Genomic DNA, 25,974 nt, shown 5'->3' with positions numbered 1-25,974 from the left:
TACGGGCCTGGGCAAGATGGATGTTTCCGCCAGCCACAGTTTGGAAGGGGTATCCACATTCCTCACCTGTAATTGCAGGGGTGCATGGGCGAGGAGCTGGGATAGGGACGGTCCACAAAGTGATCAATAATAATGCCCATGATAGGTGGGGTCCTCTCAAAGTGCCTGTAATGCAGTAAGCAGATGGCTGCATTTGTTAGAATGCCTTGTCATGCTCCCTGAAGCCCTCAGAGATCCTTTAGCCTCTTATCTATTGGAAGGAACCACAGAACCTCAACTCCTGCATCCCTGAAAATAAACCATCACTTCTACGTTGGCTCTGGGACACTCAGCTTCTCCAATCTGGAAACTGGGTTCTCTCAGTTCAGCAATGGCTATGCTGAACTCTAGGCCTAGCTGAGGCGAGGAGGGGGAGCGGTTGGAAGAAAAACAACTTTAATATCTTCGGAAGAGTTCCTTTTTTTTTTGGAAGAGTTCTGTTGGATTTTTTCTCACCTGGTGGACATGAATGCCAAGTTAATTCTGTAAGCACAGGAAAGAGTGATGGTGCCCACAGGGGTACCCACTGTCCCAACACGAACTGTCTGGAAACCTAGGAAGAGAGATAAATAATTAGCTTTTTTCCAGACAATACTGACACTACCCTCAGTACATCCTTCCTTGAACCATTCAGCTGCTTGTACAACCTCTGGCATGACCCACTTAGCTACCTTGAATGCAGCAGCCTCAATTTCATACATATGTGTATGTATAGACATACATTTTTATTTTAATTTATTCTATGTTGACCTAATATTGGTAGGGGGAAAAGCATTCATTTCCTGATAAAACTACCTTCAAAGAGGTAAAATGATTATTAGTCCTAAAGCTTAAACAAGTCCTAACCAACCCTGTCGAGATGTGCCAATAAGACATTAAAGGGGCACAGAGAGTTCCTCACACAAATACCTCAATTTATGAAGCAACTACACTCCCATTCAAGCTGCCACCCCAGAACTAAGTGCAGAAAACAGTCAGGGCATTACAATACGACTTCCCTAGTTTTCTTGGTTTCACTTCCAATTTTTCAAAATTATTGATGCTCATCAGAAACGTTTAACATGATCACTGTAGAAAATTAGGAAAACAAACAATCATATAAAGAATAACAAAGAATTCTGAGTTACTGGAACTTTGGGAAAATTATTCAGTCATTCCCTGGCAGCTCTGCAGACCTCCTACCTGTCTTTTCCTTACTTGTATCACACATACTAAACTCACAAGCTATGTACTATTAGAGGCAGCATCCAAGCACATCTCTGAAGTCAGGGGAACACTTAGCAACACTGCAAATGTTTTTTAACCTTGATACATACCTTCCCCTAAGCCATTCAGCTGAACGTCCCCAAAATATATTCTGTAGGGAAGAAAGAAAAAAGTGTTACTGAATTCTTCATTCTAAGGGCCCGCACACTAAACACCTGGAAACAAAGCCCACAAAGCCAGCCCTTCTTTTCTCATCTGCACGAACATCCCTCCGAATGGAGCAGTATCGCTGCTACCTGATTAAGCTGTAGGCATGAGGATGGTTATGGAGAGGACCGGTTAAAAAAGTAGAAAAATAAACTTAAGTGTGACCTGCTGTTTATGTTTCTTATCCCTGCTTCTGCAGCATATTTGTAAAGTTATATGCATGCATGCGTGCTAAGTTGCTTCAACTGTGTCCAACTCTTTGTGACCCCATGGACTATAGCCTGCCAAGCTCCTCTGTCCATGGGATTCTCCAGGCAAGAATATTGAAGTGGCTTGCCATGCCCTTTTTCAAGGGATCTTCCTGACCCAGGGGCTGAACCCGCATCTCTTATGTCTCCTGCATTGGCAGGTGAGTTCTTTACTACTAGCACCACCTGGGAGCCCTTTGCAAAGTATACCTATTGGGAAAAAGAGAATATACAAACAAAACTGGCAAACAGTTCTGGAACTTCTTTTACAAAATATAAGACTTTTTTTTTTTTTAGAACTGACCTATAATTGACACACAACGTTATATTAGTTTCAAGGATATATGATGATTCAGTATCTGTAAACATTGCAAAATAATCACCACACTAAGTCTGGTTAACATCTGTCATCATTCACAGTAACATAATTTTTTTTTCTTGTGATGAGAACTCTTAAAATCCACTTTCCTAGCAACTTTCAAATATGGAATATAAGTCACTAGATTTTGAAGTGTGATCTTCAATCAAAGTGGGCTCACTCTGCTTATCGAAAGTCATTCCATCATCCCAAAGTAAACTGACTGAGAAATTAAAATATCTTTTCCACTACTGAATAAATAGGCAAGACTATTCTAAAACTATAAAAATCTAAACACAGTAGAACCTTTCCATGAATCTCCCTGGGACGGCCAGTCTATATTAGCAAAAAGTCTGAATTATAAAACACTTAAAATGTATTTTTATATTTTTCAAGTAATACTGTTGAAAATTAAACACATACATGGGTTGGTTCAATAAAAACTAAGCTCTGACAATAGGGATGAGATAAAGATAAACTAGGGACAAGTCCTAGGATGAAACTGAATCCTAGGTCTTACAGTCTGGAATGGAAGAAAAGAAATGTATATACATATCTGAAATACATGCACAAAAGTGACAGACATCATAAAACAGGGGTTAGTCAACTTTTATTTAAAGGATCAGTTTGTGAATATTTTAGACTTGTGGGTCATATAGTCTGGGGCAACTACTCAGCTCTGTTCTCATACTACAAAAGTAGCCACTGATAATAGGTAAATGAATGGGGTGGCTATGTTGCAAAATAATTTTACTTATAAAATTATTTATAAAATAATTCTATTTATAAAAACAAGCAGATGGGGGAAGAATTCCCTGGTGGTACAGTGGTTAAGACTCTCTGCTTCCACTGTCGGGGGTCGAGGTTCAATGCCTGGTTGGGGGGAACTAAGATCCTGCAAGTTCTGCAACTTGGCCAAAAGAAAAAAAAGGCCTTGATAAGTAAACACACATAGGGTTGCTAGATTACTTCAACAGAATAAGTTAATTCTCTAATCCGTGGTCCTTCCATCCTGTTATACCAATTCTTCTCAAAATCAGCTCTTTGCATGTAAGCCAAAGGCCAACACCCATGGCTCATCATTAACATGAAACAGAGTCCTGGCTAAATTGGGAACCCTGACTTTCCAGGCTCTGCTCTCACACTTTGCTACATATCCTCTTCACCACCACTCTGGTCCATTCAGTTCAGTCGCTCAGTCATGTCCAACTCTTTGTGACCCCGTGGACTGCAACATGCCAGGCTTCCCTGTCTACCACCAACTCCCGGGGCTTCCTCAAACTCATGTCTAACTCGGTGATACCTTCATGGCAAATAGATGGGGCAACAGTGGAAAGAGTGAGAGGCTTTCTTTTTTGGGGGTCCAAAATCACTGCAGACGGTGACGGCAGCCATGAAATTAAAAGATGTTTGCTCCTTGGAAGAAAAACTATGACCAACCTAGACAGTATATTAAAAAGCGGAGACATTACTTTGCCAACAAAGCTCCATCTAGTCAAAGCTATGGTTTTTCCAGTGGTCATGTATGGGTGTGAGAGTTGGACTGTAAAGAAAGCCGAGCGCTGAAGAATTGATGCTTTTGAACTGTGGTGTTGGAGAAGACTCGTGAGAGTCCCTTGGATTGCAAAGAGATCCAACCAGTCCATCCTAAAGTAAATCAGTCCTGAATATTCATTGGAAGGACTGATACTAAAGTTGAAACTTAATACTTTGGCCACCTGATGTGAAGAACTGACCCACTGGAAAAGACCGTGAGGCTGGGAAAGATTGAAGGCAGGAGGAGAAGGGGACGACAGAGGATGCGATGGTTGGATGGCATCACCGACTCGATGCATGTGAGTTTGAGTAAGCTCCTGGAGTTGGTGATGGACAGGGAAGCCTGGTGTGCCACAGTCCATGGGGTCGCAAAGAGTTAGGCAGGACTGAGTGACCAAACTGATTGAGGATTTAAAAATCCTTTCCATAGCAATCAAGACTGTGTATACACAAAAGGATAAAGAACTTTGTTGCTTTGGAAAAAGCTGAGGTTCATAAAGGAGAATAGATAGGCAATCACAGCAAAGGTATAGCATCAACCATCCAAATATCTGTCCAAAAATTAACCATGGAATACCTGAATGCTGGTCAGACAATGTGCAAACTGATGAGTCCAAAGTGTGAATCATGAAGGTGAGCTGTTTACCTGTATAAGATGACATACTCGTGCCCTTGCTTTCTGGAGAGTCTGTAAGCTGGTGTCACCCTAGTTATAGCAAGCAGAGACTTCAGCAGCAATGACAATCTGTTGTACACGGCATAGGAAACTTTGATTTCTTTATCACACCTGGGGAGCAAAGACACTATCAGCATTCTCCTACTCCGCTAACACAAAGAACAAAAGCGCACTGGATAGAGACATTAGTTACGTTCCATGGAGTGACTGACATTATTTGTCAGCATTAGAATATATAACTGAATAACCTTACTGTACACTAGAAACTAAAACGGCATTAATACTTAATAAACTTAATACTTCAATTTTCAAAAGTCTAAAAATCTGTTAGCATTATTCATAAATTCGCATAGAATATAACCTGATTTGCAGCGTAAATAACATTTTGCAGAGTATTACAGTCAAAAGAGATAGTTGCTAAATAAATGCTGGAACTGTATAAGATTAAATTTATAATTAAAACATCTTCTGAACTAAACTTGTAATTAGAGTGCTTTGTCAGCTTATCAACAAATTGTTGATGTTAGCCAAAGTTTTACTTTCCCATGCACCAGACAAAGGCAGGGGGGCAACCAAAGGTCTCTGATATATTTTTTTCCAGCTTTGAAGCAGTTATCTTTCGAAGAAATAAAGTTGAGCACTTAGAAACAATAATTCAGCATTGCGGTTTTATTACTGAAAGTACAAACATGATTTCAATGCACTGCCTTACAGCAGTCTACTTCTATATAGCTAACAGGGAATCTGGAGAAGTGCTTGGTACGAAAATCTTGGACTATAACCTGGCGATTGCTTTTTATTTAAGAAAGAAAAATAATGCCTATACCACTCATACTTATTAAAAAGATTTTTCTTTTGATGTGTTGCTACTTCCTCAACTTTCCTATATATTCTTCTTGAAATTTGGGCAGGAATTTAGCTAATCTGCCCTGAAAAAAGAAAATGGAGGGGAAAATAACATGCATTCCCAGTCCGTGACCAACACAGCATGTCTAAAGGAGTGGTGAGGGGAAATCTCATTGGATGTCTGCCACACAGAAAACAGACAAAACAGAGTAGTCATGTTACAAGAGCTCAAGGGATTTAGTCAGAGAACTATGTGTACTCTGGGAAAACAACAAATCCTTTTTCAGCTTTCTCTCTGCTCCTCTCCCTGTGTTGTCTGAGTCTCTCTGGACCGACACTCCTTCTGAAGGTCATTGCTGTGCCTGGGCTGGAAGCCAAGCATGAAGCCAACTGTCGCAAAGACCTACCAGCTTTGTTAAGTGGTCAGAACACTCTCCATGACTGATACAAGCCCTGCTTTTCACGTGATGTCGTGCACTTTATCCTCAGCTACCACAACCAAGGATTCTAAGATAGAGCACTTACATACTTTTCAAATTTATTTATTTTTAATTGAAGGATAACTGCTTTATAATACTGTGTCGGTTTCTGCCATGCATCAACATGAGTCAGCCATAGGTATACATGTCACCTCCCTCTTGATCCTTCCTCCCATCTCCCATCCCATCCCACCCCTCTTGGTTGTCGCAGAACATCAATTTGAGCTCCCTAGAGCACTTACTTTTCATTCATTTCCAGACACCAGATTTCTAGCTCCATGGAATCTCCCTGTAAATGGGACAATAAAAGGTATTCTCAAGATATTATTAAGAGATATTTCAGTTTTACTTTTGATAATCTTTTTTTATTATAAAGCACAATACAGCTGCTATAAAAATATTACAAAGTATAAATAAGCAAAAAGAAGACATCACTTATAATACAATCAGTGATTTTTATAAATAAAAGTGAGCTCATACCATACATTCCACTTTTTAATCTTTTTTTTGTTTTTGTATTACTATTTTTACCACTTTTTTATGTGCTTTTGAACTGTGGTGTTGGAGAAGACTCATGACAGTCCTTTGGACTGCAAGATCAAACCAGTCAATCCTAAAGGAAATCAATTCTGAATATTCATTGGAAGGACTGATGCTGAAGCTGAACCTCAAATACTTTGGCCATCTAATATGAAGAACTGACTCCTTGGAAAAGACCCTGATGCTGGGAAAGAGTGAAGGCAGGAGGAGAAGGGGATGACAGAGGATGAGATGGTTGGATGGCATCACCGACTTGATGGACATGAATTTGAGCAAAGCTCCAGGCGCTGGCGATGGACAGGGAAGCCTGGCGTGCTGCAGTTCATAGGGTTGCAAAGAGTTGGACACGACTGAGAGACTGAACTGAACTGATCACTTTTTAATCAATAAGTACAACATGGAATTCTCCTTATAATTAAAAAGTCTACATTATTTTTAATGGCCGCATAGTATTCTACCAGGGCTTTCCAGTGGCTCAGGAGCAAAGAATCTGCCTGCAGTGCAGGAGACCCAGGCTCTACATGAAGGCAATTCTTTGGTTGCAGCAAGCGAGGACGAGTCTCTAGTTGAGGTGCGTGGGCTTCTCCCTGTGGTGCTTCTCCTGTTGCGGAGCACAGGTTCTAGAGCACAGACTCAACAGTTGCTCCACAGCACATGAGATCTTCCTGGATCAGGGGTCAAACCTGTGTCTCTTGCATTGGCAGGCGGATTAGCACTGAGCCACCAGGGAAGTCCAATCACAACAGTTTAGAATCTGAAATCACAGATGCCTGAGAGAGGAGAGAGTTCTTCCTTTTGGACTCCCCTTTGGAGAAGGCAATGGCAACCCACTCCAGTACTCTTGCCTGGAAAATCCCATGGACGGAGGAGCCTGGTAGGCTACAGTCCATGGGGTCGCAAAGAGTCGGACATGACTGAGCGACTTCACTTTCAAGGATTACTAAGGAAAATAACTCACAGTATACACTCGTAATTCAATAAAGAGAATAGGATGTTTTATTTGGTACTAAGATTTCCACAGAATAAGTACTGACATCATTCACACAATAAAAAATTAAGAGCCTACTATGTGCCATCCCAGGCACTGTGACAAGCACAGAGATGATTATTTATTATATCCTGCCTCGTTTCAAAAAGAATTGAAGAACTACACAGATAAATAAGGTGCGGCATAGCTGCTGACCTCGAGAATAAAAGGGTAAAGTATCAGTAGGAACATGTGATAATTGTCTACCATATTTTATTTATATACTTTACAAATAAGAATTAAATGGGGCTAAGTAATTTGGCCAGAGTTGCTCAGCAAGGCTCTGAATTTGGATCTGTATAGCTCTAAACTCCATTAGCCTTTTATTATTCCACGCAGCCTCACAATCCTGTAGTGGAAACAGATTAATAAACATACAAGAAAAAATATTTGCATCATGGAAAAAGGTGGTAAAACACATTAAAAAAAATCACATTCCAGCAAGTTATACTCTAAGAAACAAATATAAACAAAGCACACAGAAAGTCTAGAGAGCAGTTAGAAAGGGAGATCTTTTAGAGCATATGAGTGTTGAAGGATGAGTAGAAACACATCCCTTACAGATGAGACATGAAGATGAGAGTGAAGAGTCTACTCCAAGTGACTGGAAGAATAAGTACAAAAACCATGACCTCCTCGGAGAACCATGAGACGATCAGAGAGGGAAAACGTAGGAACAAGGCTGAGTTGGAACCAGAGTGTTAAGTGCTTTGGGTGCTGAGCTAAGAACCTGTCCTGGCCATAACCTTACCTCAGAAGTCTTGAGTGAGATCTCCACACACATAGACCTCCCAACAGCAGGCAGCTGCCCTGCCAGGGCCTTCTTTGCTTCATGTGTAACCTCTGGGATGTCTTTGATTGCTAAGTTGAACTAGAATACAAGAAGAACTTTGTATTAAACACTCGCAAGGAACATTATGGAATCAAAGTAGGAAGACTGGATACTGAGTAACGTAGGCCTTCCCCTTGACTAAGGACAGTCATTCACTTCTTTCCCCTTAAGAGATGTCTTGCATCAAGGCCCCAAAACTCAGGTTGATAAGTTTTCACTCATCACAGAGGAAAACCAAAAAACATCCAGGACTAACATTCAATGAAGAACATATTTTCCAAGTGAATGGATCAAATGGAATTAGGCATTTTAATGTTATGACTTACTAATACTAGAAACATTATTATTTATTACTACACCATGATTCCTTGTGACAAACACCACAGAATATCCCTCAGCAAAGAATAGGAATTTTACCCAGTCTGAACCCGTTGGGGAAGAAGACGAACGAGTACAAATCTTCTCTCCTAGTCGAGCCTGGACAATCACTTGGACAGTCTAAAAAATACCAACCAAAGAAAAAAACCAAAGGTGAAAAGTTTCAACAAACTGATTTGGCTCCTAATCAAGATTAAAACCCTCTCAATGCAGGGTTAAAAAGGTACCAATGATCATAACTATACTTCAGGAAAGGATAAGATTTAAAACCATCAAGAACAGAAAAAAAAGGCACAAAAATAATACTGTAAATATTCCTGAGGACCTAGTGTCAACCAATTAAGAGAAATCAGTTTGAGGCTTGTAATCTATAATATACTCACATGGCAGAAGGAAAGCTGCACATGTTGGCTCTGACTTTCATAAAGAAACAAGTCCAGTCGTAGGTTTAAATATTCACTGCCATACACTTATGTAATCATAGTAGATTTAAACCAAGGAATCCACAATTATTCATATGACTTGGCCCATATGGCAAAAGTCTTCCGGCTAATTTTACAACCAGAATCTACTGCATGGCTTGTTCTTACACAGCAGTGGTTGAGAGGAAGGAGAGATAGAGGTGGAAATGATTTTTACATTTAGGAAAATATGCCTTCTAAAGCACTCAGAATTCAGTTTTAATTCTTCATTTACACAGAAGGGGACAATAAGCAAAAAGAGAGAGGTTTCAGAGGTAGCTGATGCTTGGGGAAAGATGCCCGAACTGCTGTCCATTCCAGTCCAGTCTTTGTTCTCACCCCAAGGGAACATACTGTGCCAATAACCTGGCATAATAAGTTTGACATTTCTGCAAACAGGCTTGCAAAAAAAAATGCTATTTTTTTTAACAACTAGCTTTGGAAAATTGGAAGCTTTTTAGTTACACCCCCAGTACCGCCCCCAAATTTCACAGTTTGGTTTACAACAGACAGAAGTATCCCTTAAAATGGGCAAGCTGCAAGCTGTTATGCTGTATTTCCAAAAAGGGAGAGGCATGGAAGCTATTTCTAACAGTTCTAGGCTCAAGAGAATGGATATATTACCTTGAGGGCAAAAAACTTAATGAACTTGTCCAGGTCCTTTCTGTCCTGGGAATTAAGATCAGTTTCCATTGCCTATAGGAATCTAAAACAGAAGAAAAAAAAAGTGTTGAATAATGTGACTGTGTTTTAAAAGGGATTGCTACAACAAAGCATACAGACATGGCATTGTCTACTAGCCGTATGCATAGTCATGCAGGAGGGAAAACCTCCCCTCCCCTCAACTAAAGACACCAACATGAAAAACAGAAGATACTATCTTTTGAGGAAAATAAACTCCACACAAACAGCTAAATCTACAGACCTAGAAAAAAGATGAGACAAGCCATTTTACCTGAATATGAAACTTTGAGCTTTTAAACTTATTCATTAAAAAAGTTTTATTACCCAGCATATTGAAGACTTAAGTTTTAATGAGTCAAAAACTTAATATTAAAACATAAAATAAGTTGACATTCCTTCAACCAATCCAGAGATCAAACCTGCGTCTTTTATGTCTCCTGCATCGGCAGGCGGGTTCCTTACCACTAGTGCCACCTGGGAAGCCCAACATTCCTTCAAAAGAACACTAAATCAATTTAACTGTGGGTGGGAGTAGGGTAGGGGTGGGATGAGAAGGGGCTGGTATGAAGAAGAAGGCATTTAGGGGAGAGAAGAGCATGAACAAAGGCATATAAGCCACAGGAGAAAAATAGGTTTGGAACTATGAAGTACCCCAATTTTCCAGCGATTGGGTATGGCTCGTTTGGGCCAGACCATGAGAATCTCAAATACAGTGCTAAAGACTGACGCCAGAAAGGGGAGCACCCTTGAGGCTGTTGAGAAGAGGAAGCAACACAATCCAAACGGTGCGTTAGAAACACTGATAAGACAACACTGCTGGCACATTGTAAAATAGTTTTGAGTGCGGAAAGCAGGGAAATCAATTGGGTCCTTGGCAATAATTCAGGCTTGTGGTCAGGGCTGAAAGTCTAATAGAGACATGATTTGGAAATATGGATGGGAGGTATTTTAAAGGAAGAGTTGACAGGATTTAAAGACTGAGTGCAAAAAGTTTAAGTGGGTTTCAGTTAACAAAAAAGAAAGTGAGAGGGAAAGCTAGTTTTAAGAAAAGGATAGAGTGGAAGCAGGAAATCATGAGTACAAGTTTAAAACAACACTATTCTTTATTGAGGTGTGAACTCACATGCAGTGAAATGCACAAATCTTAGCTGTACAACTAACTAAATATTTTATATATAAACACTCAAACAATGACAACCCAGATGGAATTATAGAATATTTCCTATAAGCCAGAGGCTCCTTTGTGTCCCCTTGGTCAATAAACTCACCGGGAAGTAACCATTATTCTAACCTCTATCACCACAGATTAGCTTCGTCTGCTTTGAATTTCTTAGACATGCAATCATATTGTATGAACTCTTCTGTTGTGTAGCTTCCTATATTCAGTAAGATTCATTTATCATGTTGCATGTAGCAGTTTATTCTTTTTCATTGATATATAGCACTCTACTTCATGAATATACCACAATCTATAAATTCTGCTGTTGATGAGCATTTGGGTTGTTTCCTGCTTTCAGCTATTATACTCTTACATGAGATTTCTGGTGAATAAAAACCCCTGCTGGTATCAGATGTAAAGCCAGGAGTGCTGATTTTGGGTCAGCAGGCATGCCTTGTTTAATTGCACCTCACTTTACTGTGCTTCACAGATACTGCTTCCCCCTTTTTTAAACAAATTGAAGGTTTGTGTCAACCTTGTGTTGAACTAGTCTATCAGCGCCATTTTATTTTGTGTCTTGGTGTTATATTTTAGTAATTCTTGAAATATTTCAAACCTTCCACCAGCAAAAAGATTACAATTCACTGCAGGCTCAGGTGATGGTAAGCGTCATTTTTTAGCAATATTCTTTTTTGGGGGGCTGTGCTGGGTCTTTGTTGCCACGTGGGCTTTTCTCTAGCTGCAGCAAAGTGGCAGCTACTCTCCAGTTGCGGTGTGAGGGCTTCTCTCGTTGCGGAGGACAGGCTCTGGGTGTGCAGGCTCCAGCAGCTGCAGCACGTGGGCTCAGGAGTTGCAGCTCCCGGGCTCTAGAGCACAGACTCACAGTTGTAGCACACGGGCTTAGTTGCTCTGCAGCCTGTAGGATCTTCTCGGATCGAGGATTGAACATGTGTCTCCTGCACTTGCAGGTATATTCTTTACCAGTGAGCCACCAGGGAAGCTCTAAAGTATACTTAAATGAAGTTTTGTATATTTGTTGTTGTTGTTTTTCTAAGGCCATACTGTGGGGCATGTGGGATCTTAGTTCCCCAACCAGGGATTAACCCGTGCCCTTGCAATGGGATCACTGGGCTGCCAGGGAAGTTCCTGCATGTTGTGTTTTTTTAAAGACATAATGCTATTTTACTCTTTATAGTTTAAACACAACTTTTATATGCACAGGGAAACCAAAAAAATTCATATAATTCACTTTATCACAGTGATCCAGAACCAACCCACAACACATCCAAGGTATGGCTGTGTTTAGCTTTGACAATTACTGCCAAAACGTTTTCCAGGGTTTGTACCAATTTGTATCACTGCCACAAACACACTGGGGCTCCTGTGGACCCACAGCTATAGCGCTACTTGGAAATGCTGGTTCTTTCACTTTAGCCATCCTGGCAGGAGTGTGGTGGTATCTCATTTAATCTGCATTGAATGACTGATGATTAAATTAAATGCCTTAAATGCCTTTTTAAAGGCATTAATTTAATGCTTAAATGATGACTGCCTCTCCCCTACTGTCCCTTTCTTCATGTGTTTATTAGACATTTGGATATCCTCCTCTTTTACAAAGTGCTAATTCAAGCCTTTTACCCACTTAAATATTAAAGTAAAAATAAAAATATCTTTTAAAGCTTTAAACAGCTCAAGGCTCTGAAGCAACCCAGCCACAGACCTGAGATAAGAATAGTGCTGGAGGACTATGCTGCCCCTAAAGTGGGGAAGTGTTCCTACTATCAGAATCTACCGATGCAAACACTATAATGGCATGACTCTTGCGACTTTTTGTACCCACTTGAAGCACTAAAAGGATTATCCAATAACTAAAATTAGTTATTGATCCCAAAGTGGGGAGGGGTGTCTCCACAGAGAGAGACATCAGCACTTATTGTCCCCTCAGGCCTAGGATACCAAGGATGTTAATTCATCCTCTACAATATACAAGTAATAGGTGGTTTACCTTTGCTTTGCTCTTGCAAAATTCCTTCTTTGAGTGCTTCCAGGATTATAAAGGGAAATTTGGTACAAACATTAAAGAGAGACCTACAGTTGAATTTTTTCCTGATCTTTACCGTGCTTAATCAATTACTAAATCCTTCAAACTTTTGCTTACATAAAATCCTTTATATTTGCAGCATTTTCATTTCCATAGATAACCACCTTAATTCAAGCCTCATTTCTTATCTGGAAGAGATACCAGATCTCACTTTACCTTTGAAGAGGATCAGGCTATGCCATTCTAAAATATGCTACTTTGGCATAAAGATTATTTTAAGCTAAAGACATTTGAGATTCAACAGATGTAGAAAACCTTTTCAGCGCTTCCCTTATCTGACTAAAAGCAGAAACTTCTAAGAAATGAGGACTACCATAAATTCTCATTTCGGGTTGGCGTCTACTCCCAGGAGAGAGACCAAGAGTAAACCTAATATAAATCCCCCATCTGGGGGAGTTTCATGGTCATGAAAAAGATGGAAAGACCATTTGCACCCACACAAGCAAATATTATCACCAACTTTCTTATCTCACATTTGTTCTCCTAAACATTCGTGTTTCCTAAAGAAGCTTATTTGTTCTTCCCATGAAAGCCTTTTCTTCTACTAAGTTAGGCATAGAAATTCCAAAATTTTACCACTTCTTTGAACTATTCATCATTGAGCACTCCTGTGGTATAAATTTTGCAGGCTTTAATACACTCCATCTTTTTTCTTGCTAATCTAGTTTGTTAATCTTTTTTGCACACACCTACTGAACCTAAGAGGGTACAGGAAAAGTTTCTTCTCCAATCTTCTAGATTATATGGTAAACCTCAGGTAAACCACTGAATGGTTAGACTAATAAAGCATTATGTTGTCATATTGCTCCTATGTGCCAGAATTTTGGCCAGACTCCTCAGTCTGACCTTTAAGATACCACAGGCAAAATCAGTAGGGAAAACAGGGAAGTGATTTTTGAAAAGGTAATTGGAGCCTGCTGGCACTTTCAGGAACGATGTTGGTCACTGAAACTAGCAAATAAATGATGATCCTCGCCCAGGGTCTAATGCTTGGATGTACATACTCAAAAGAAACTAATTTTATTAGTTCAGTCAAGGTCTGGGGGGACTTCAGTTACAGGAGACAGTTTATATTCATAAATGCAATTTATTAATTGAGAAATAAAACCGCTAAATAGATAGAAAGGAAGCATCAAGTGATTGACACATTGCCTTTCTTAAAAGACCATTTCGGGGAAACTAAAATTCTATCATATAGCTTTCTCCACCCTGGGGGCAAGCATGTTGGAATTCTGACACCAAGAGGCTAGAATTCTTCTTGGCTGACAAGGCATGTATTTGACTTTTTCCTTTCTCTTTTTTTGACTTTCTTTCCTTTACAGACAAGTACCCATTGTTACCAACATGTTATAATTGCCAAAATGACTATCTACATTAAGGCCCCTGATGGGACAGGTTTTAAGAAAAATATGCTGCTAAGTCACTTCAGTCTTGTCTGACTGACTCTTTGTGACGCTATGGATCATAGCCCGCCAGGTTCCTCTGTCCATGGGATTCTCTAGGAAAGAATAATGGAGTGGGTGGCCATGCCGTTCTCCAGGGGATGTTCCTGACCCAGGGATCAAATCTGTCTCTCTTAGTCTCCTGCATTGGCAGGAGGGTTCTTTACTGCTCATGCCACCTGGGAAGCCTAAGAAAATATATCAGCTTCTAGAGGACTAAGCCAAAGTAGGCTTTTAGGTTTGCTGTTGTTTAGTCACCAAGTCGTGTCCAACTCTTTGCAATCCCATGGGCTGCAGCACAAAAGGCTTCCCTGTCCTTCACTATCTCCCGGAGCTTGCTCAAACTCATGTCCATTGAGTCAGAGATGCCATCTAACCATCCCATCCTCTGCTGCCCCTTCTCCTTTTGCTTTCAATCCTTCCCAGCATCAGGGTCTTTTTCCAATGAGTTGGCTCTTCAAAACAGGTGACTAAGGTATTGGTGCTTCAGCATCAGTCCTTCCAATGAATACTCAGTGTTGATTTCCTTTAGGATTGACTGGTTGGATCTTCTTGCAGAAGACTCTCTAGAGTCTTCTCCAACACCACAATTCGAAAGCATCAATTCTTCAGCACTCAACCTTCTTTATGGTCCAACTCTCACATCCATACATGACTAATGGAAAAACCACAGCTCTGACTATACGGACCTTTGTCAGTAAAGTGATATCTCTGCTTGTTAATTCTGTACCTAGGTTTGTCATAGTTTTCCTTCCAAGGAGCAAGTGTCTTTTAATTTCATGACTGTAGTCACTGTCCACAGTTATTGTGGAGCCCAAGAAAAGAAAATCTGTCAGGGTTTCCACTTTTCCCCTTTCTATTTGCCATGAAGTGGTGGGACCAGATGCCATGACCTTAGTTTTTTAACGATGAATTTCAAGCCAGCTTTTTCACTCTTTCATCCTTACCAAAAGGCTCCTTAGTTCCTCTTCACTTTCTGCCATTAGAGTGATATCACGTGCATATCTGAGGTTGCTGATATTTCTCCTAGCAATCTTGATTTCAGCTTGTGATTCATCCAGACCAGCATTTCACACAATGTACACCACATGCAAGTTAAACAAGCAGGGTGACAATATACAGCCTTGTCATACTTCTTTCCCAAGTTTGAACCAGTCCATGTCCAGTTCTAACTGCTGCTTCTTGACCTGCATAGATTTCTCTGGAGACAGATAAGGTAGTCTGGTATTTCCATCTTTTTAATAATTTTCTGGTGTTTTTCTGGAATTCCCTTGCTTTCTCCATGATCCAATGAATACTGGCAATTTGATCTCTGGTTCCTCTTCCTTTTCTAAACCCAACTTATACACCTGAAAGTTCTCAGTTCACCTACTGCCGAAACCTGAGAAATCTGTATGCATGTTAAGAAGCAACAGTTAGAAATGGACATGGAACAATGGACTGGTTCAAAATTGGGAAAGGAGTATGCCAAGGCTGTATACTGTCACTCTGCTTATTTAACTTATATTCAGAGTACACTGTGCGAAATGCTGGGCTGGGGGAAGCACAAGCTGGAATCAGATTGCTGGGAGAAATATCAATAACCTCCGATATGCAGACGACAACACCCTTATGGCAGAAAGCGAAGAGGAACTGAAGAGCCTCTTGAAAAGAAAGTGAAAGAGCAGAGTGAAAAACCTGGCTTAAAACTCAACATTTAAAAAATGAAGATCATGGTATCCGGTCCCATCACTTCATGACAAATAGATGGGGAAACAGTGGAAACAGTGGCTGACTTTATCTTCTTGGGCTCCAAAATCACTGCAGATAGTGACTGCAGTCATGAAATTAAAAGACGTTTACTCCTTGGAAGAAAAGCTATGACCAACCTAGACAGCATATTAAAAACCAGAAACATTACTTTGCTGACAAAGGTCTATCTAGTCAAAGCTATGGTTTTTTCAGTAATCAGAGTTGGACCATAAACAAAGTTGAGCACCGAAGAATTGATGCTTTTGAACTGTGGTGTTGGAGAAGACTCTTGAGAATCTCTTGACTGCAAGGAGAGCAACCAGTCAATCCTAAAGGAAATCAACCCTGAATATTCATTGGAAAGACTGATGCTGAAGCTGAAACTCCAATACTTTGGCCACCTGATGCAAAGAACTGACTCATTGGAAAAAAAAACGCTGATGCTGGGAAAGACTGAAGGCAGGAGGAGAAGGGGACGACAGAGGATCAGATGATTGGATGGCATTATCAACTCAATGCACATGTGTCTGAGCAAGCTCTGGGAGTTGGTGATGGACAGGGAAGCCTGGCATGCTGCAGTCCATGGGGCTGCAAAGAGCCAGACACAACTGAAGTGAACTGAAACATAGCTTGAAGGATTTTGAGCATAACCTTGCAAGCATGTGAAATGAGTGCAACTGTATAGTAGTCTGAATATTCTTTGGCATTGCCATCCTTGGGACTGGAATGAAAACTGACCTTTTCTGGTCCCGTGGACACTGGTGAATTTTCCAAATTTGCTAACATACTGAAGGCAGCACTTGAACAGCATCATCTTTTATGATTTTAAGTAGCTCAGCTGGAATTCCATCACCTCCACTAGCTTTATTTGTAGTAATCCTTCCTAAGGCCCACTTGACTTCATGCTCCAAGTTGTCCAGCTCTAAGTGAGTGACTACACCATCATGGTTACCCAGGTCATTAAGATCTTTTTTGTATAGTTCCTCTGTGTATTCGTGCCACCTCTTCTTAACTTCTTCTGCTTCTGTTAGGTCCATACCATTTCTGTCCTTTATCATGACCATCCGTGCAGGAAATCTTCCCTAGACGTCTTTCTTGAAGAGATCTCTAGTCTTTTCCATTCTATTGTTTTCCTCTATTTCTTTGCGTTGTTCATCAAAGAAGGCCATCTTATCTCTCCTTACTATTCTCTGGACTCGGCATTCAGTTGGTTGTATCTTTTCCTTTCTCCCTTCTGCTTCTTTTTTCCTATTAGGTTGGTGCAAAAGTAATTTCGGTTTTGCATTGTTGAACTTTTCCATCTGATACTGGAATACATTTTTAAATAAAGGTGGCTATGTTATACATTATTATAACGCACATTTCTTGCTTTATGTATTTTTGCTAATGACATTACTTGCTGTTTATGTTTATTTTAGATTATAGAAATGATGTTCTGGACAAAAAGTAAATTTGAGTGACTTTTTTATTTGAGTTAAAAATGGGTAGTAAAGCAACAGAGACAACTCATAACATCAACAATGCATTTGGCCCGGGAACTGCTAAGGGACATACAGTGCAGTGGTGGTTCAAGAAGTTTTGCAAAGGAGATGAGAGCCTTGAAGATGAGGAGTGTAGTTGCCGGCCACTGGAAGTTGACAACGACCAACTGAGGGCAATCATTGAAGCTGATCCTCTAACAACTACACGAGAAGTTTCTGAAGAACTCAACATTGACCATTCTATAGTCACTTGGCATTTGAAGCAAACTGGAAAGGTGAAAAAGGTCGATAAGTGGTGCCTCATGAGTTGACTGAAAATCAAAAAAAGCTGTTGTTTTGAAGTGTCATCTTCTCAACAAACAATTTCTTGATCAGATTCTGACGTGTGAAAAACAGTGGATTTTCTATGGTGACCAGCGATGATCAGAGCAGTGGGTGGACTGATCAGCTCTAAAGCACCTTCCAAGGCCGAACTTGCACCAAAAAAGTCATGGTCACTGTTTGGTGGTCTGCTGTCTGTCTGATCCACTACTGCTTTCTGAATCCCAGCAAAACCATTACATCTGAGACGTATGCTCAGCAAATCAATGAGATGCACCAAAAACTGCAACAGCTGCACCCAGTACTGGTCAACAGAATGGGCCCTATTCTTCTGCAAGACAACACCCAACTGCATGTTGCTCAACCAAGACTTCAAAAGTTGAGCAAATTGGGCTATGAAGTTTTACTTCATCAGCCATATTCACTTGATCTCTTGCCAACTGATTACCACTTCAAGTATCTCAACAACTTTTTGCAGGGAAAATACTTCCATAACCAGCAGGAGGTAGAAAATGCTTTCCAAGAGTTAGTCGAATCCTAAAGCACAGATTTTTATGCTATAGAAATGAACAAACTTATTCTCATTGGCAAAAATGTGCTGATTGTAATGGTTCGTATTTTGATTAATAAGTATGTGTTTGAGCCTAGTTATAATGATTTAAAATCATGGTCCGAAACTGTATTTACTTTTGTACCAACCTAATATCTGTAAAGCCTCCTCAGACAACCACTGTGCCTCCTCGCATTTCTTTTTCTTTGTGATGGTTTTGGTCACTGCCTCCTGTACAATATTATGAACCTCTGTCCACAGTTCTTTAGGGACTCTGTCTACCAAATCTAATCCTTCGATCTATTCATCACCTCCACTGTATAATCATAAGGGATTTGATTTTGATCATACCTGAATGGTCTAATGGTTTTCCCTACTTTCTTCAATTTAAGCCTGAACTTTGCAATAAGGAGCTCATGATCTGAGCCACAATCAGCTCACAGTCTTACTTTTCTTGGCTGTGTAGAGCTTTTCCCTCTTCATCTGTAAAGAACATAATCAATCTGATTTTGGTATTGACCATCTGGTGATGTCCAAGTGTAGAATCATCTCTTCGGTTGTTGAAAGGGTGTTTCCTTTGACCACCGTGTTCTCTTGACAAAACTCTGTTAGCTTTTACCCTGCTTTATTTTGTACTCGAAGGCCAAACTTGCCAGTTACTCCAGGTATCTCCTGACTTCCTACTTCTGTATTCCAATTCCCCATGATGAAAAGGACATCTTTTTTTGGTGTTAGTTCTAGAAAGTCTTGTAGGTCTTCATAGAACCAGTCAATTTCAACTTCTTTGGCATCAGTGGTTGGGGCACAGACCTGGATTACTACGATGTTGAATGGTTTGCTTTGGAAATGAACCAAGATCATTCTGCAGTTTTTCAGAGTGTACCCAAGTACCGTATTTTGGACTCTCTTGTTGACTTTGAGGGCTACTCCATTTCTTCTAAGGGATTCTTGCCCACAGTAGTAGATATAATGGTCATCTGAGTTAAATTCACCCATTGTCGTCCATTTTAGTTCACTGATCCCTAAGATAGTGACGTTCAGTCTTGCCATCTCCTGCTTGACTATGTCCAATTTACCTTGATTCATGGACTAACATTCCAGGTTCCTATGCAATGCTGTTTTCATAGCATCAGATTTTACTTTCACTACCAGACACATCCACAACTGAGCGACGTTTCTGCTTTGGCCTAGCCACTTCATTCTTACTAGAGCTTTAAGCAATTGCCCTCCACTCTTCCCCAGTAGCATTCTGGACACCTTCTGACCTAGGGGGCTCATCTTCCGGTGTCATATCTTTGTGCCTTTTCATAATGTTAATGGGGTTCTCAAGGCAAGGATACTGGAGTGGGTTGCCATTTCCTACTCCAGTGGATCATGTTTTGTCAGACCCCTTCACTACGACTTGTCTGTCTTGAGTGTTGGCTTTGCATGGCATGGCTCATAGCTTCATTGAGTTATATAAGCCCCCATGCCATGACAAGACTGTGATCCATAAAGGGGAAGGCTTTCAGGTTACCACTCAGTTTAAGTCAAGGTCATTTTGTCTCTTAACAGTCTAGTCTCTAAATTATGTAGCAAACTCTTCTGTAGACATTCAAATTTCTTTTCCTTTCTTGTTAATATGCTGAAAAAGTAAATTCATCAGAGTTACTTAAGATCTTCTTTGTTAACTTTTTTTCACCTTAGGGACATAACACAATTACTATGTATCAGTTCAGTTCAGTCGCTCAGTCGTGTCCGACTCTTTGCGACCCCATGAATCACAGCACGCCAGGCCTCCCTGTCTATCACCAACTCCCGGAGTTCACTCAAACTCATGTCCATCGAGTTGGTGATGCCATCCAGCCATCTCATTCTCTGTCCCCGTCTCCTCCCACCCCCAATCCCTCCCAGCATCAGACTCTTTTCCAGTGAGTCAACTTGATGCATGAGGTGGCCAAAGTACTGCAGTTTCAGCTTCAGCATCAGTCCTTCCAATGAACACCCAGGATTGATCTCCTTTAGAATGGACTGGTTGGATCTCCCTGCAGTACAAGGGACTCTCAAGAGTCTTCTCCAGCACCACAGTTCAAAAGCATCACTTCTTTGGCGATCAGCTTTCTTCACAGTCCAACTCTCACATCCATACATGACCACGGGAAAAACCATAGCCTTGACTAGACGGACCTTGGCTGGCAAAGTAATGTCTCTGTTTTTTAATATGCTATCTAGGTTGGTCATAACTTTCCTTCCAAGGAGTAAGTGTCTTTTAATTTCCTGGCTGCAATCAGCATCTGCAGTGATTTTGGAGTCCAAAAAATAAAGTCTGACACTGTCTCCACTGTTTCCCCATCTATTTCCAATGAAGTGATGGGACCAGATGCCATGATCTTCATTTCCTGAATGTTGAGCTTCAAGCCAAACTTTTCACTCTCCTCTTTCACTTTCATCAAGAGGCTTTTTTAGTTCCTCTTCACTTTCTGCCATAAGGGTGGTGTCATCTGCATCTGAGGTTATTGATATTTCTCCTGGCAATCTTGATTCCAGCTTGGGCTTCTTCCAGCCCAGCGTTCCTCATGATGTACTCTGCATATAAGTTAAATAAGCAGGGTGACAATATATAACCTTGACATACTCCTTTTCCTATTTGGAACCAGTCTGTTGTTCCATGACCAGTTCTAACTGTTGCTTCCTGACCTGCACACAGGTTTCTCAAGAGGCAGGTCAGGTGGTCTGGTATTCCCATCTCTTTCAGAATGTTCCACAGTCTATTGTGATCCACACAGTCAAAGGCTTTGGCATAGTCAATGAAGCAGAAATAGATGTTTTTCTGGAACTCTCTTGCTTTTTCCATGATCCAGCGGATGTTGGCTATTTGATCTCTGGTTCCTCTGCCTTTTCTAAAACCAGCAATGGTATGGACCTAACAGAAGCAGAAGATATTAAGAAGAGGTGGCAAGAATACACAGAAGAACTGTACAAAAAGATCTTCACGATGGCGTGATCACTCACCCGAAGCCAGACATCTTGGAATATGAAGTCAAGTGGGCCTTAGAGAGCATCACTACGAACAAAGCTAGTGGAGGTGATGTAATTCCAGTTGAGCTATTTCAAATCTTGAAAGATGATGCTGTGAAAGTGCTGCACTCAATATGCCAGCAAATTTGGAAAACTCAGCAGTGGCCACAGGACTGGAAAAGGTCAGTCTTCATTCCAATCCCAAAGAAAGGGAATGCCAAAGAATGCCTAAACTACCGCACAATTGCACTCATCTCACACGCTAGTAAAGTCATGCTCAAAATTCTCCAAGCCAGGCTTCAGCAATATGTGAACCGTGAACTTCCAGATGTTCAAGCAGGTTTTAGAAAAGGCAGAGGAACCAGAGATCAAATTACTATGTATACTTTTGGATATTTACAAGAAGTTCTATGTGGTTCCCACCCACATATATTTGATTAAATTTATCAGGTGTCACCTTTCCTGAAATGGGTTCAGTTCAGTTCAGCCGCTCAGTCGTGTCTGACTCTTTGCGACCCCATGAATTACAGCACGCCAGGCCTCCCTGTCCATCACCAACTCCCGGAGTTCACCCAAACTCATCTCCATCGAGTCAGTGATGCCATCCAACCATCTCATTCTCTGTCGTCCCCTTCTCCTCCTGCCCCCAATCACTCCCAGCGTCAGAGTCTTTTCCAGTGAGTCAACTCTTCACATGAGGTGGCCAAAGTATTGGAGCTTCAGCTTTAGCATCAGTCCTTCCAATGGGTTAATTAGGTCAAAAGTATACTTATGCATCATGAAGTGAAAATGAAGTCGCTCAGTCAGGTCCGACTCTCTGCAACCCCATGGCCTGTAGCCTACTAGGCTTCTCCATCCATGGGATTTCCCAGGCAAGAATACTGGAGTGAGTTACCATTTCCTTCTCCAGGAGATCTTCCCGACCCAGGGATTGAACCTGGGTCTCCCACATTGTAAGCAGACGCTTTACCGTCTGAGCCACCCGGGAAGTCCTTTATGAATCATAAAGCTCCTACAAATACTGCTGTCCCTTCAAGCTTCATCAACACCTATTTTCCCAGACTTGCAAATACCTCATTTAATTAAGGCTTAAGACATTCAACAAATAACAAAAACTATTTATTGGACCTTGATTAACAATTTCAATTTAGCAACATTCTCTATATATCATTTTCATTTCATTAACAGAAGTTTGTTACAACCAATAACTCTGTCAGCTTCCCATAGTGTTTAGAACATGTGCAGACGTACTAATGTCTTTAAATAATTATCTGAAAATATAATGGATAAGCAAAATGTGGTATATACGTGCAATGAAATATTAGTCAACTGCACACTCACTAATGGTTAAGATGGTAAATTTTAGGTGACTTGTATTTTAACACACACACAAAGATGCCATTAAATAAATAAAGTTCCCACTGTTATACAATGGATGTAGATAAGCACCAACCTCCAAATACTAGACAGAGATTCTACAACATGGCTTAACTGCAAATGATATAATCAGCTAAGGGAAAAGCACACTTATCTGGGCAGACAGGTTTTCCAGATCTTTTACTTACGTTCACACTGAAATGCTAATTTTAGCATTTTAAATAAATGTTTTATAAATATTTTAAATAGATAGAAACCATTCATCTATTTTACCAATCTTGAATTGAAAGTACAGAAATACAAAAGCTATAAATAAAGCCAGAAGAGGAAATAACAATGAAAGATGTCAACAAAATACTGGGGAGAGGCAAATAGACTGGTTAAGGATAAAGGTTTCGATGTTTCTATTTTGTTCTACTCACTTCTAAAAAACAGAGCGAGGAAGTTAAAAAGCATACACACAGACAAGAGGTAACAGCATCAAAGTCCAGGAAAGTAGGACAAACAGATAACTGAATAAGCCAAGCATAGCTGATATCTAAGCCAGCAGCAGGAGAAACCCTAAGCAAAGAAAGCTCATCTGAACCAAATAACCTGAGAAAGGCTAAGGAATTAGTCACCAGAGAGCTCCTAAAGTAGGGTGGCAGACGGGGCTGAAAACAGGATTGAAAGTCCCAGAAGAAGCAGTTAGAGCCCACTCTAAACCCTAATGTCAGCAAACTGGCCTTTGGGAGGTCCTAATGCTAAAGCTGAAACTCCACTACTTTGGCCACCTCATGCGACGAGTTGACTCACTGGAAAAGACTCTGATGCTGGGAGTGGTTGGGGGTGGGAGGAGACGGGGACAACAGAGAATGAGATGGCTGGATGGCATCACCGACTTGATGGACATGTGTTTGAATGAACTCCGGGAGTTGGTGATGGACAGGGAGGCCTGGCGTGCTGTGATTCATGGGGTCGCAAAGAGTCAGACACGACTGAGCGACTGAACTGAACTGAAGGTACTGGAGTAGGAAGTCTCTGAGCTCACCTCCTCCCACAAGCACCAAAATTACAATTATTTATAGAATAATTATTGAGGAAAAAGACCAGAACCTACCAGAAAAGATCTTCCACAACTAAAGATAGAAAGAAGGAATCACAACGTGATAGGTTAGGAGTGGGGAGTCCTAATACAGTCAAGACCCGTGATTCTAGTTGAGGGACCTACAAACAGAAACTGTTACAATATATTTTCCCTCTGAGGGAATTTCTCCAAAGAAGCCCCTAATCTCCTGCTGAAAACAAGTTTTCAACTCCTTTCAGTAAGGAATGGGCATGCAACTGTTGGATAATATGGTAAGAGTATGTTTATTTTGTAAGAAACCATCAAATGGTCTTCCAAAGTGGCTAAACCATTTTGCATTTCAACCAGCAATGAGAGAGAATTCCTGTTGTTCCATGATCTCTCCAGCATTTGGTGCTGTCAATGTTTTTGGATTTTGGCCATTCTAATAGGTGTGAAATGGTAACTCATTGTTATCTTAAAAGGTGTGTCTTCTGCAAATATTTTCTCCCATTGTGTAGCTTCTTCTTTTTTAAAAAGATCTATTTATTCAGTTGATTTTTGACTGTCCTGGGTCTTAGTTTTGCACTTGGGCTTTTCTAGCTGCAGGGAGCAGGGGCTACTCTTCGTTTCGGTGCGCAGGCTTCTCAGTGTGGTGGCTTCCCTAACTGCAGAGCACCAGCTCTGAGCATGAGGGCCTCAGGAGCTGTGGCTCGTGGGCTCTAGAGAGCAGGCTCAGTAGTTGTGGCTCGCGGGCTTAGCTGATTAACGACATGTGGGATCTTCCCAGACCAGGGATCGAACCGGGTCCCCTGCATTGGTAGGTGGATTCTTAACCACTGGACCACCAGGGAAGCCCCTGGAACTTACCTTCTAATTCTCTTAGACAACTTTAACTTTTTTTCTTTTTTAAAAAATTTATATATTGAACCACTCTAATATTAAAGAGTTAAAGTTTCCTAGATTTAAGGATGAATGTTATTAAGCAAATTCCATTGTTTTGAGTAACATCTCCTGGCATATTATTGATACTGCTTTCACATTTCTTTAATGCCTATTTCTATTCACAATACTCTACAAAATACTAACTTCAAAACTATTACAGACATAACAGGATACTTTGCCTTTAACTAAAAAAAAAGTTTTTTCGCTGACAAACGCTTAGCACAAACATTTTCAAAATTGATAAGTATTTGAATAACACTGTACCATCAAGTGTTTTTAAACTCATGTTTATCATGCAGTATGTAAGTCTGGGGAACACTGAAATTAAAACTGACAATTTTACATTTACTTCTTCAGCTAACAGTGGAAGAGCAGAGACAATCTTTTCTTGCCATAGTCATTATTATATAGCAAGAATTTTCATATTTTTCTCCAACACTGGTTTCAAAGGCAATTATATAATAAATGGGGGCAAAAAATATTTCCTCCCTGTAAACTGCCAATTTTAAATATATAAGAAATAAAAATTATCAGAAAAATCACCCATTTTGCAACCATTGTAGGACTAACTGGTTCAAGCAAATCACCAGTGGATGATAAATTCATGGCATGAAAATGTGTTTGTTGGCAAATGGTACATTAACAGTCTTCATGTGAATGATTATTAATTACAGTGTCATCAGTGAACAAATAAAAAAGTAATAAAGTAATCAGAGAAACATACCAACAACTGAAAAGCTGACATTACATTCTCTTGATGTGATGCGGTGAGAATGACACGACACTCAAGGAGCTTTCCTAGTCAACAGTATAACCCAAATCTAACCACAGCAAAGCAATCAATGAGCTTATACTGCAAGACAGGGACTTTTTACATAACAAGGGGCTTTTACTCTTCAAAAACTGTCAATCTTAACGTGAGAAAGAGACTGAAGAACTGTTATAGAATAAAGGCAATAGAAGAGGTATGACAACTAAACGCAATGCTTGATCCAGGACTTATTTTTTTAACTTGCTATAATGGACAGTATGAAAACTATTTGGCAACATTTGAATACTAACTATACACTACTAAGGGCATTGCCTCAATATTAAATTTCTTGAATTTGATACAATTACATTTTGGTCATGTTCTTATTCTAAAGAGATACAAGTAACTTTTCTCAAGAATTCAGGGAAAAAATAATTGTGTATTACTCTGTTATATACTATGTGACACTGACAGAGAAAAGTAAAGTAGTGTGGCCAAGAGAGAACCATATGTGAACCAAGCTGAAGTGTATATGAAAGCTCACGGTTATATTTTTA

At 40.3% G+C, this 25,974-nt stretch overlaps 1 protein-coding gene across 8 annotated transcripts in view; it reads right to left on the bottom strand.

Annotated features, from left to right (window-relative positions):
* Nucleotides 1–25,974, bottom strand: part of ATG13 (autophagy related 13) — a 47,612-nt gene that overhangs the window by 13,004 nt on the left and 8,634 nt on the right. For all 8 annotated transcript variants that reach the window (XM_055423959.2, XM_055423964.2, XM_055423967.2 and 5 more), the window contains 8 exons: nt 9,458–9,539; nt 8,412–8,492; nt 7,914–8,033; nt 5,838–5,884; nt 4,241–4,381; nt 1,356–1,396; nt 496–592; nt 67–165 (listed from right to left, as the gene is read on the bottom strand). In XM_055423959.2, coding sequence (XP_055279934.1) covers nt 67–165; nt 496–592; nt 1,356–1,396; nt 4,241–4,381; nt 5,838–5,884; nt 7,914–8,033; nt 8,412–8,492; nt 9,458–9,526 — 695 coding nt within the window. In that variant the 5' untranslated portion in view covers nt 9,527–9,539. The remainder of the gene's footprint in view (nt 1–66; nt 166–495; nt 593–1,355; nt 1,397–4,240; nt 4,382–5,837; nt 5,885–7,913; nt 8,034–8,411; nt 8,493–9,457; nt 9,540–25,974) is intronic.

The sequence above is a fragment of the Moschus berezovskii genome, chromosome 14, assembly GCF_049115385.1.
Source record: "Moschus berezovskii isolate FMDL1 chromosome 14, NW_MosBer_1.0, whole genome shotgun sequence".
Classification (NCBI taxonomy): Eukaryota; Metazoa; Chordata; class Mammalia; order Artiodactyla; family Moschidae; genus Moschus; species Moschus berezovskii.
This window is presented reverse-complemented; position numbering and strand designations above follow the sequence as displayed.